The sequence below is a fragment of the Oryctolagus cuniculus genome, chromosome 1 (genome assembly GCF_964237555.1).
Source record: "Oryctolagus cuniculus chromosome 1, mOryCun1.1, whole genome shotgun sequence".
Lineage (NCBI taxonomy): Eukaryota > Metazoa > Chordata > Mammalia > Lagomorpha > Leporidae > Oryctolagus > Oryctolagus cuniculus.
In genome coordinates, this window is record NC_091432.1 from 206,355,855 (window position 1) to 206,369,284 (window position 13,430).

Genomic DNA, 13,430 nt, shown 5'->3' on the forward strand with positions numbered 1-13,430 from the left:
TTAACTGCTACACCACAGTGCCTGGCCGAAGCTTGTTTAATTTCAAAATGAGAAATCTAAAAATAGCGAGTTGAGTCATAACTATCCAATATGGTTTATATCAGCATAATTGATCAGTACCTGCTTTAAATGTGCCATACCAGACTTCTTGAAACATCTATTCCAGAGAGAGAGAAACATTTCTTACTATATATATATATATATATATATATATATTTTTTTTTTGGCGGGCAAATTTCCTTGAGAAATCTGATCACAGAGCAAGTGGAGAATCAGACACATGTTAGGATGCATATTCAATCTTTTTAACAACTCCAAAGGAGTCAGAAATTTAATGAAGATGACCTTCACTAACGAGCAAATAGCCTCGGTCTAGCAGTTTGAAGTCAGTCCCCTGTGTAATGCTATTTTGCTTTCCCTGAGCATTTAGTAAGGCCCTGTCAAATGTTTCAGTAAGTTAGGATTCGTGCAATTTAATTGAGAATAAGTTCTGTGTTTGTGACAAGTGGTGTCATAATTGTGGCAAAAGCTTGGAAAGATAAATGCTAGTTTTGTTACTGTTGGAATAACTGAGTGGTCTGCATACAAGCAGAGTGGTGTGTTGCGTCAGGTGATACCAGGGTAAAAATCACTCCCAGAATCCTGTGGTAATTAACATGAAATTACAAATTTTCTTTCCTCTGTGTATTTCTCTTCGAATTCTACATAAAGATGGGAATTTTGAAGTGGGGACTTAAGCCTCTTATTCTACTAGAGGGATGAATTAGGTAGACTTCAAGTTTAAATAATAATGAGATTTCACTTGCATCTCTTGGCTAATGAGTTCTGGTTATATTTGTGTCATTATAGTTATGAATTGGATTATTAATATAGTTGATATTAATTGAATCCTTATGATATCGGAGCTGAATTAAAAAAACAGTGCGTCTTGACATTGACAAACATGATCCAGATTAGTTTCTGCCATTGTCACATATGTGTATGTCATTTCTTTTTATGCCTATATATCTTGAGGCGGCCCAGTGATTTTTAATTTCACTTAAGCCCTGTACTTGAGGCAAAGAGTCATGGTTAAAACATCCTAACATTTTGTTCTACAGACATAGGTTAATTGCAGAAATTTCCCTTCCACCCTTCTACCCTTCCCAAAGGACTTTGATAAGACCTCTTCCACTCTTTCCCAAATTCCCTTTTTTATCTGCCTGTTTAAGACCTCAGGCCTTCTACTGTTTTCCTTGAGATGTTCCTCACTAAGGAAATTTTTCCCTTTTGCAATTGAATAAAATATTTCCTTAACTGCCCACTAGATCTTGTTTTTTTTTTTATAGACCTCTACATGCAAAATGCATCCCAATATGTTTTTAAAAATATTCAACTTCCCCAGACTGATATTAATTTCAACCATGTCTGATATTCATTCTGATAGTTGAAAGAATGTGAGCACTTTCCTACTTGAGTCAAATTCAATTCTCTATAAGATTATTTCAAAGTTATACGTTTTAAAATAAAATTTAGTCATAAGGAAATAGATTATTGAGCAATGAAGACATTTAATAGCAGACAATAAAACATGTTTTATGTAATTCAAAATATACAAAGATGTATATCTATATTCGTAGATGTATGCAGGTACATATGTATGATATATATGTGAATTTAAATGTGTAGGCTCATGTATACACAAAAATATTTACATATACCCACAAAGAAAAAACAAACCTAGGATGATATATACTTAAATGTAATTCATGATGAGTTGTAATATATGTGATAATATTTTTAATTTCATACAAGTGAGAAAAAGAATAAGTGGTGTGAAAATATCTTTGAAAATAACTTTTCTATACTGTTATGTCTATTAAGAGTCAATATAAATCAGTATCTATTATGAGTCAGTATAATTCATTGCAATTTCTTGCCTTTTAAAATATACATTATCCTTTCTCCTTTCCTCCGCCATCGTGGTGGGTGTCCCTGATTCTTCCTCGCCATGTCTTCTCACAAGACCTTCAGAATCAAGAGGTTCCTGGCCAAAAAACAAAAACAAAACCGCCCCATTCCTCAATGGATTCGGATGAAAACTGGTAATAAAATCAGGTATAACTCCAAGAGGAGACATTGGAGAAGAACCAAGCTGGGTCTATAAGGAATTGCACTTGAATGGCGTGCTCATTTCTTCTGTCTCAGTGTCACAACGTCACTATCACCACATCAAGCTGAAGATGTCACCATCATCTGGACAGCTGGACATGTTTGATTAGGGCTGTGACCAGTGGGCTGGTTCAGTAATAAATATGTGATTCCTTTTGAAAAAAAAAATATACATTATATGTATTTCTATGAATATTTAGAAAATTTTCAAAATAATTGATTGCAAATGTAATATTTCTGAGAGCAGGTAAACTAGGAAACTATTTAAAAGGAATTGTGTGGCAAAAACATGTTCTCAAGAGGTCAGGTAATTTAGACGAAGGCTGCGTTGTTTTGAGCCCATGTTGCTGTGCAGCTGCTTTGACACTGGCACTTCTGGCAGAACACTGATTCAAGTTCCAGGTGCTTCACTTCTGATCCAGCTACTCGCTAATGTGTCTGGGAAGGCAGCAGAAGAAGGCCAAGCACGTGGACCCCTGCCACCTACTTGGGACACCCAGATAGACTTCTGGGATACTGGCTTGGTCTGGACCAGCCCCGGCCTCAGCCCCAGTTGTTACTGCCATTACCAGAGAAAACTAGCAGGTGGAAGACCTCTTTTTCTCTGTCTCTCCCTCTTTCTGTCACTCTGCCTTTTAACTAAATAAATGAATCTTTTTTTAAAGGTACATTATTTGAATTGTTGTTGAAGTTAGACACTGTGAAATCGTTTACATCAACATGTTTATATCTGTCAGGATTATAGTTTTGCTTAGTTTTTACAAATAATGGTAGTTAGGCTTTAAGCAAAAGCCAATATTTGCTACTGGAATTCTGACTCAGGACTATTTGAGAAATAAGTCTATATTCTTTCTACTACATCATAGTGTTCATATTACATTCTATGGAACTAATCAAAATAATTATGTTAATAAAAACCACAAGATTATCTATAGTTCTATATTCAAAATTGATGAAAGCTGGTTTTTCATTTCTCCCTTTATTATAAATCTATGATTTACATTTGAATATTACAAAATATTTCTGGCTATATAGAACATTATATTTAGGTGCTTTTTCAGAAGTTCTTTTTTCTAATTGCCCTCAGTAGATTAAGTGGTTTAATATCACTGGATTTGTCTAAAAGGATTCACTATAAGCAAAATGTAATGCACAAATACCAAATATTTTAACTACGTACCACACTATTTTATAGCAATCAACGTGGAGTATGTGTTATATAAAACATTGATTTTATGTATGAATTTACATATAAAAACTTAGTGAAGAACAGAAACATCAATTTTATTCTATTGTCTACTACTTACTTTATTCCTTTAAGGAAATGTATCTGAAGCTAATATCTGCTTATAATCATGCTACTTTTCTTATCAAATTTAGAATATATATAAGGAAATCTCACCATATATGTATAAATATTTTTCATTCTGTGGGATACTTAGTGTCAAATCTGGTTAAATCAATGTATGTAAACATTTTTAAATTTTGGTAATTACTTTTAATAATTGGAAACTTTTTAAAATGAATTTTGAAAACAATACAGTAATCTTAAAAAGAAAATCATATCTAAAATACATGTGGAAGGCAATACTCTTTCAGTTGGGTTATGTTAAGGATCATCCTTTTAGTTTTAATCAGTCAAGTGTTAGTAGCATGTGTAATGTGCAAATGGAATCAATGAAGTGTAGCCTGGCAGAAGGAGGCCAGAGCAGTAATGTATGCACCATGTAACATATATTAGGCTATCATTTCCTTTGACTGAATACCTCTTCCACAACTCCGAAAATGCAATCTAATAACCTTTCACATTTAAGATAAAAGTGTCAGCATTTGAGAAGTGGGCAGGGGAAATGCTGTTATTTGTCTGTGACCAGATGAATTCGTCTTGCTGAATATCATTTCCGTGTGCTAACTAGGCTATGGCTTATCTTCATTTGTCATTCTCTATGTTGTGACCTATCCAAAGACATCATGTAAATGTTCTTTACTGCTTTGCTGTAGATCACTCATGGGCTTAAGAGCTACATCAGGAGTTGTAAAACATGTCTGTGTCAGTGCCATCTGCTAATGGCATCATTTAACCCAAGCTTAACATTTGCACACCCCATCAATTGGAAGGAATTATTAAATAAGTTCTTTCTGATACAAAGATATTACATGTTCCTAGGCCAAAATGCCTCATTAATAAATAATCTCCCACCATTCCCCACAGACTCTGTCACAGAAATGTGAAGGCTAGGGACAAAAGTCACTTTCAACGACATTTTTAAGTCATTGAAGGAAACGTTTTAAGATCATGGAACTGTGCCTATGACTTTTTGGAGGATCTATTAATACACATAGGTATGAAAGGGCAATGAGAAAATCCTCATGTGACTGACTCATAGGCAGAAACTATTCGTTTTATTCTTCTATAGAGAAGAGACTCTTAGTGATGACTCTTTGTTAGTGCTTTAGAAGAGAAAATATCATCTGGATATCCAAGAGTAACAAGACATCTAGGAATCTTAATTTTTCTTCTCTGAATTACCCTAGATGTAAAGTTGATTGGATGGAAAATTGGGCTACAGTGCCCTCTAATGTCTTTTCCACTTGTTAGTAGAGTGGTGTCCAGCTTTTGAACTCTAAAACATGAAGAATCCTTGGGCTTCTGAATTGGAAAGATTTCCAACAAAGTAATAAATACTAAGCTCAGTTACCATGTATTAATTTTTCTTTGTTAAAAATGAGAATTTCACATTCTGAGTAGGTTTAGAAATGGATGGGCAAGTGTTGGATAGGGGGAACACAGAGAAATAGATATCTAGAGTCATAAAATTGTCTTAAATTTATAATGCCATTGTCAAGATAAACACTTATGTAGCTTTTGCAACTTGGCCCAACACTAAGTAAAACCTCTCCTGGTAATTAATGAGAAACCAAGCCAGTCTTGCAGGATTCATTTTAATATTTTGTCTTGTTTTGTTTTTCATATGGCTTGTTTTACAGAAAAAAATTCAGTGCCTCTCTAAGTTTTCTGCTCTATGTTGAAGATGGATGAAAATTCAAGATAGGATGTTTCACACTCCAGCTCCTTTCCCTTTCTGTTCTGTTTCCTGCATTTCAATCCATTTCATTCTTATTTATTTATTCTTTTTGCTTAGCTAGTATTCTCCAGATAGCATCTTAATATCATAATGGCATAGTGATGCATTTGAGGTGGTCCAGGAACAAGGGGGGAAAATTGGAGAGACTCAGCTATAGCGATGACAATTGTGAAGTATTATATAGAGAATTCCAAATTCTTGAGGCAGCAACTAAAGATAGGAAAAATCACATGCAACATGAGGTAATTACATGGCCAGAACCTTCAGTAAGCTTTTTATATCTCCAGATAATTGGTCTTATGAGGAACAGAGTGGGTCATAAAATGTGTCTCCATCTTGCAAAGTTTTAAGCTCTAGTAATTTAACTAGTATACATCTACTGCCTTTGCAAAGGAAAAGAGTAATTATTTTTGGTGGTGGTGACATACTTTGTAAATGGAGAAAGAAATAGATGCTAACAGAGAAAAAAATCAGAAAATATATAGGATACATAGATAATTTGATTCAATAAACTTTCATAATTTCACAGAAAAGGCATCACAGGAGGTTATTAGCTGACAATAACTGAGCTCACTGAGATACATTTTTCAAATCAAATAATTTAGAACTATACAGGACTATATAGAAACTGGCTTTGTTGTCATTTCATGCAAATTTTTGTAAGTATACATAGATATGACAAATACTCATGGACTTAGTTGCAGTTTGATCCTTTCCTTAAATTGTGTGGTTTGCTTGAAGTCCAAGATTTCATGACTCTGGAATTCTTATGTAGCTATGCTCTTTTCATAAAAAAAAATGGTTCATAGTAAGTATAGCCTGCAGAATAAAATAGATGAGTGTTAGAGTTTCAGGTTTTCAGCATTACGGGAGATGGAGTGTGTGAAGCCCATTGCCCACTGCAAATTTAATTCATTACAAGTTTCATTGCTGTTTTCTTTGGAAGTGAACATGTTTTCACATTACTTACTTCTACATTGCAAATTAGCAGATTTAATGATAAGTGTATGTATATTTCTATATTCATAAATACTTTTGAATTTCCCCAACTCCCACAATCTTAGCACAAAAATAGGAGTGCATTAACATGACAAAATAAACTGTTACACACGATGTTATTAAATATCATCAGATTTATAAGGAAATACAACGTATAGATAATTTCACTCCTTGAAATACCTATTTATGCCCATGTATACATTGGAAGAAGTTTTGAAATCAATCCTTAGCTGGAATCTGAACTGTTTAATCTGTAAGTCAGCATATTATTTTCATCCTCAGCAACTTGTTCTGCATTATTTACATATATATATGTCTATTTAATTTGTATATAGGTATATTTAACTTATGTAATGTTTAATGTACTATTATGTAATATTTAATGTAATTTAATTTTCCTAAATGTGGGAAAAAGATACACAAAAGTGTATTTTTGGCATTCCAACTCACCACCTTGTTACAACTTCCTACATCATTTTCCTCCCTAATTTATACTTATTTCCTTTATAATCATTTTTATTTCTTGGAGATTTAAAATCATGATGTACTTCTCATATTCTTGCTCCTTATTTGCATGGGAAAAATTCATCCTTCTACAGCCTTGAGCATTGCTTTCATCTGATATTAATTCAACATTTATTGTATCCATTGCAATCTGACTCATGTTTAACTTCTTGCAGCAAATTCAATGTGTTTAGTAAATTAGATCCTTGGGGGAATGTACACTAGTTTGGAAAATAAAACTTACTAATATGACCTTCTTTGAATCTCTTAGGCCACAAATTTTCAGCCTTATCAAATACAAACATACTCCCATTTTTTTGTTTGTTTGTTTTTGTTTTTCTTTTTTAATTTTATTTATTTGAGAGGTAGAGTTACAGGCAGTGAGAGGGAGAGACAGAGAGAAAGGTCTTCCTTCCGTTGGTTCACTCCCCAAATGGCCTGAACAGCCGGAGCCACACTGACCAAAGCCAGGAGCCAGGAGTTTCCTCCTGGTCTCCCATGAGGATGCAGGGGCCCAAGGACTTGGGCTATCTTCTACTGCTTTCCCAGGGCACAGCAGAGAGCTGCATTGGAAGAGGAGCAGCTGGCCTAGAACCGGTGCCCATATGGGATGCTGGCGTCGCAGGTAGAGGATTAACCTACTGTGCCACGGCACTGGCCCCGATACTCCCATGTTTGAATAATTTTCTTGTTGAAATGGAATGCATAGACAATATTTCTATAGTATATTTGTCTTATAAAAGTCAATATAATGCCTCAATTTTAATGCAGAAGAGAAATAGAAGGAATTTGTATTTTAATATATACATGCTCAGCACAACTAATGTAGAAAAACACATTGAGGCAGTTAGATGTTCACATATATGCAGACTCACTTTGAATACAACAATTACAAACAGATTGATTTTGGTATATTGTATTAAATAGACAAATTTAACTAGTTATCAAATATACTAATACACAAATGACATTCCCATCAGTAAAATTATTTTCTTCAAGGATTGACAACTCTCAAAAAAGTCATGAATAGTATCATCAAAAAGTATATTGTAGACTTGCTATATAGTAGTTCCTTTATTTGGAAAGCTCAGTGTTTATTAAAATTATACTATTTTATTGAAAATGGCTAGAGTCTAGGAAAATTGTAACAACAGAAATTCTAATGATTAGCATTCCCTAAATCTGTAAAAACAACTTGTACTTAACAATATTCCCAGGGTTTAAATGTTTCTGAAAGTTATTCTATAATAGAACCTTTCTGGAACTTTTAAATATGTAATGTATATCCAAATTTTATATTTTATTTTTAAATACAAAAATGAATGCAAACAAAGTTTATAAGTGGTGGATTAATGTAAATATTAGCTACATTTGAAATACAAATTCAATATATATTATAGTTTGAAGTATTACATTAATTTAGCACTTTTTTGAATGTCTACTCTATTTCAAATTGTAACAGAGAGCTCTCAGGGAAGTAAGTCCTATAAATATACTTTCAGGCTTCAGTGGAATATCTATGATCAGAAATTAGTGGTTTCCTAAAAAGACAATATAAATTCACTTAGTTTTCTGGTGACAATGTAATCCATTAAACATCATGTAGCATAGGTAATATCTTTGATTATTTTCTTTTAGTGCCACAAATTAGTTCCATTTTCTAAGAATCTAGGAGTATTTGTCAAATCTAGGAGTGTTTTTAAAATGCTTTTGTGTGACAAGATCTTCATTTACATGGTAATGTTGTAGGCACACGAAATTACAAAGCCATGGTATTTATGGTAGATGTTCTAATTAGAAAATACACTGAAAAACTTTTGGATTTCTCTATCCATTCTCCTGATTCAGTGCTGTTTTGTGCCAAGAAAGCTCTTGTAATATAATTTAAATGAAAAAGCAATTTTTAAAAACATGTTTTAAAATAACATTCTACTTGCTAAATTGCATCAGTTCTTCGTGTTATAAATAGATAATGCTTTCAATTTATATCTGACAAATATGATCAACACTATTCAAAATGGAACAGTCTTTTGTGAACCAGAGATCAGCAGCTTTGTTGAAATTTACAAACTACTGAAAAAAAACATGATCTTATCAATGAAGACTGCCTATCTCATTGCACACTTATAGTTAATAAAAGTGCTCATGAAGATTAAAGTAACATTTCTTCTTCCATGTATGCTGGTGCAGTGTTAGCTTCTCTTAGACACACTTGGAAAGTCAGTGTCACTCCTTCCATAATTCTGACAGCTTTGCATTCCTGTCAGACCCACCACAAAGAGCGCTCATCAGTGCTTCACAACTTTTTCTTGAACTGCGGAATTTCAGAGGTAACACTGATCCACAAGTTTCCACTGGGGTTTCCATATGGTGTGAATCCCAGTGTGAGTTTCTCGTGGCCGTTGTCCAAGAAGGTTTATTTCTTCAAGTGGAAAAAACAATAATATGGTACCCTCAAAACATACATACATGATGGGATAGGGTTATGGCAAGTTATTCTGATCAGGGACCTTACTCTTGAGAGTTTACTCACTGACCTGTAAGATATAGCCCCAGAAAGATTTGGTCAGATATTTGAGGCTTCTGTTTTTCAGTCCCACCACATTTTCAGATAATTCTAAGAAGGCTATATTACATGGGGTCTTGTCTTTTTCAATGAAGTAAAACTAACTTATTCTTACAAAAAATAAAACCAGAAACACTTGATTACTTTAGAATGTTCTTAAAATAAATATTTTACAAATTCAAAACTTCCACTTAAAAGTAAAAATTATTTAGTAAATCTACTGCTTAACAGTTCCTATTATGAGTCCTGAGAGTTCATATCTCTAAATATGAGAAGATAAGAAATTATTTCCATACATGGGATTGTTCTCCTTTTAACTTGGAATGAGAAGAACTGAACTCCCATGATAGATAATTTCTATATGCTTTACTAAAATATTAATTAACCTTTCTATATGGAAGCATAGTTTAATGAGCAAATATCATTTGAAAGGATAAGGCAGAAACATTGATAGATGTATTTCTGTTCTCAAGGATTCCCATTCTAGAAAAAAATCATATACACATATACTTCTAATAACAGGAGTGCTGAAAAGAGAATATTACTGTCAAGAGTGCTCAAAATGTTGAAAAGTTATCAAAGAATTACTTCAGAATGAGAGATGAAGATTAGGTAAAAACAGAAAGAAATAAAAGCTGATACAAAGGGATGAACAATTTTGACAACAACAAGTAGAAAATATAATCTGAAAAAGGCAAGTTTGATTATAGCAGAAAATTATTTAATAAAATTAGAATTTTGGAAGAAAAGGAAGACATGGTTACAACATATTTTTGATGACTGGTGATGCGTTCAATCTGATTAAATTTTTAAATGTCAGAAGGATCATTTGTGGTTATTGTTTGAATCTTACTAATAGACTGAAACTTATCTCACAGACATCCTTCAAAGGAAGTCACTAAGTGTTTTTAGGAGAATGAAAAAATATTAGTAGCAGTGTAGGAAGTAGAGATGAGACTAAGCTGGAGACCATTGTTATAGATCAGGTTATATATTTCACAAATTGACAATGGAAGGATGAAAATCTGAGTCATGAGACAAAAAAGTAATAGAAAACAAGCAAAAGCAGTAAGGAGTACAATGTGATGCTTTAGTACATGTATACATTGTGTAATGTCCAATCAAAATATCTTCATTTATCACCTCAAACATTCAACATTTCTTTACAGGGAAAACAGCCAAAACCTACAACAACACTATCTGTAATCACTTTATTGTACAATAGAACCCCAGAACTTTTTATTTCTCACTATAATTTAGTACACATTAGTCAATCTTCCCACATAACACCCTCCTCTCTCTAATATCATTACATTCTTAACTTTTATTAGCTCACAAATTTTTGGACTCCACATATAAGTGAGACAGTGACCTGTAGATACATAAATTTTTTACATTTATGTTACTAATTAAAAAAGTAAAAAGAACTGGACCTGGTGTTATTAGTGATTTTATTGAACTACTAGATTAATAATTATTGGAGTCAACACACACTAGGCTAGTCTTCTTGTTATAAGATCAATAAAATTCTGTTATTATTTAAAAAAAGCAATAATGAAGTGGTCACTGGCAGCTGACAGGCATTTGTTGTGGTATAATGCATATACCAGGCTGCTTTATCACCATTGGGATTGCCTCAAAGCATTTGAGTAGTATCAATAGAGTCAACAGACTTCTTATTTAAATTTTTATTTATTTGAAAGGCAGGACCTGGGGAAGATGTCTTTTATTGCAGTGGTTCTCTCCCCAGATACCTACCACAGCTGGCACTGGGCCAGTCCAAACCTTGAAGCCATAAACCCAACCCGTGTCTTCCAAGTGGGTGCAGAGACTTAGCCTCCTGAAGCTATCACCGCTGCCTCCAAGAGATAAATTAGCAGGCAGCTGGAGTCAGTAGCAGAGTCAAGACTAGAACAGAGGTACTCCCATATGAGATATGGGGGTCCCAAGTAGCACTTAATCTCTGCACCAATTGCTGAGCCCAACAGATTTCCTTTGCCAAAATAAAATCCTGCATTGGCTGTTTTGTCTGGACACCTTGAAATAGAAGGCATTTATTAATGATCAGCTAAAGGTTAAAATGTAACTCTAGATCAAGGAATTGCTAATGTTTTTATTTGAGAGTTCTGTGGTTGCAAAAACATTGACATCATGTTACTTTAAAAAAAAAAGGAAAATAATTATCAGAGTTTTTTGTTCCTTCATGATAATTTAAAAAGTTGCAGGGTGAAAATGAATGGCCTTATTGGGGGCTTTTTGCTCTTAATTTCTATACATGAGAATGTTGGTGATTAAGTTATGTTTTTAATTGCTTTCTTTAGTTTGTACTGATATGTTTTGTATAACTGTAAAATGAAAAAATAAAAAGGTAAAATTTACCTTTAATTATCAATAAACAATGGTTAAAATAATTTATTAGTTTCTAATTCTGCTAAATTATGGGAGAGGCTACATATGTACTATGGCAAGAGAAATGCTAATTATTAAAAAGAAATGAGGAAGGATTATTATATAGTGGAGTAGGAGAAACATAAGACATAGACACATAAAAGAACATGGTTAGTTGACTGATATTTTCAAGAAGGTACTCAACCACTGTGTGTTTAGTCTAAATTACATTTCAAGTCCTTTTTAAACCCGAGAGTCTGTAACTCCACTAGTCAAGAGTAATGTTTGTCTTTTAATATACCAACAAAGTGTTTGACTTTTCTACATTGTAAGTGGCTTGCTTGTAAGGCAGGGTGAATGCAGTTGGGAATAACCATTTCTTTCAGATTGGACAGGTCTAATCAGGCTCTTAATCTAATGATAAATGAGAAACCTTATTGGATGGACTGTAATTAGACCCAGACTACTTTTGGTTAGTGTATGTCCCTAAGACATAGGTAGTCCCTTCATAAACTCAATTGGTGATGCTGATCGGGCAGCTGATTTAAGTACTGTATTGATCTTTACACTAATGCACTCCAAAAAGGGATAAGTATGTGTACTCAGTATTGGTTAGAAAGCAAATTCCTACTCATCCATCATTTCCTGGTGAACAAGCTGGCTCAGGCATTCTCATTGAAAACAAAGTAGAAAAACATAATAAATACATTTTGGGGAAACTAAAAAGAATTAAAGAAAAAACATTCATTTTCTCACTAAGAACTATATTGCTGTTATCATGAGGAATAAAACAAAAAATCAATACATTTAAATAAATTCCTTGACTCCTTTGTTTATCTATTTATTTATTTTTTGACACTGGTACTTAATTCAGGTCTCTAAGTCGGTGGCAAAAACCCATTTCCTGAGTCATTGCTGCTGCCTCAAACAGAGCACATTAGCAGGAAGCTGGAGTCAGGAGCCAACTATGGGCATCAAATTCAAGCACCTGGATGTGAGACTCTGTGATCCTAATTGGCATCTTAATTCTGAGGATAAAGGGTCACTGCCATTGACTTATTACCAGGGCATAAAAATTGAACAACATTTCAACTTTTGAGAATAGTTTGCCAAATAATATGTGTTTCTAGTTTCTCAGCTCAAATAGGTGAGTCTTCAAAATTAGCACATACTCACCTAAAGAAATTCATGTTGCTTTTGTTCAAATAACAGATATATAACATTGATTTTTTAAAAACGCTACATCAAATAGATGTATACATCAAATAGCAAATAGCTATTCTAATGCTCATTTCAGTCTATTCAACCTCTCTTCTTTTATCCTCTGCCCTCAGAATAATGTTTAAAGAAATGTCATTAAGTTAAGAAAAATTAAGAAATAATAAAAGGTCATGATTTAGGCAAACGGAAGCCTGAAGATTTAATAAGGAGTTGGTATTGCATAATCTGGGTCCAAATGTAAAGACCATCACTTTACAATTAACTGTGTGATCTTGCCCATTTCTTTACTGCAAAATGATCATTCTGAACTAATATTTTCACAATTTTATCTTCATTTAAATATTATGTAAAATATTTTTATTTAAATGATCACATTCATTTTGCGAAATTCCTCTCTTTGTCTCATTTCTTATTCCGTGTCATAAATATCTTCCATCATCTTAGTGTAGGGTCCAATTTTGTTTACTTAAATTGACATATCTTTAGTTTGAATGACTGCAGATGATAAAAAACTC

At 33.2% G+C, this 13,430-nt stretch overlaps 1 protein-coding gene across 1 annotated transcript; it reads left to right on the forward strand.

The window, feature by feature from the left end:
• Positions 1-1,940: 1,940 nt before the first annotated feature.
• Positions 1,941-2,303, forward strand: LOC138847437 (large ribosomal subunit protein eL39). Its single transcript, XM_070066177.1, has one exon. It carries the CDS (start codon positions 1,991-1,993, stop codon positions 2,144-2,146), a length of 156 nt encoding a protein of 51 aa, XP_069922278.1. The 5' UTR covers positions 1,941-1,990; the 3' UTR covers positions 2,147-2,303.
• The last annotated feature ends 11,127 nt before the right edge of the window (positions 2,304-13,430 follow it).

Excerpts from the sequence above, each read along its gene's own strand:
- LOC138847437 (XM_070066177.1), top strand. The coding sequence starts at position 1,991 with ATGTCTTCTCACAAGACCTTCAGAATCAAGAGGTTCCTGGCCAAAAAA.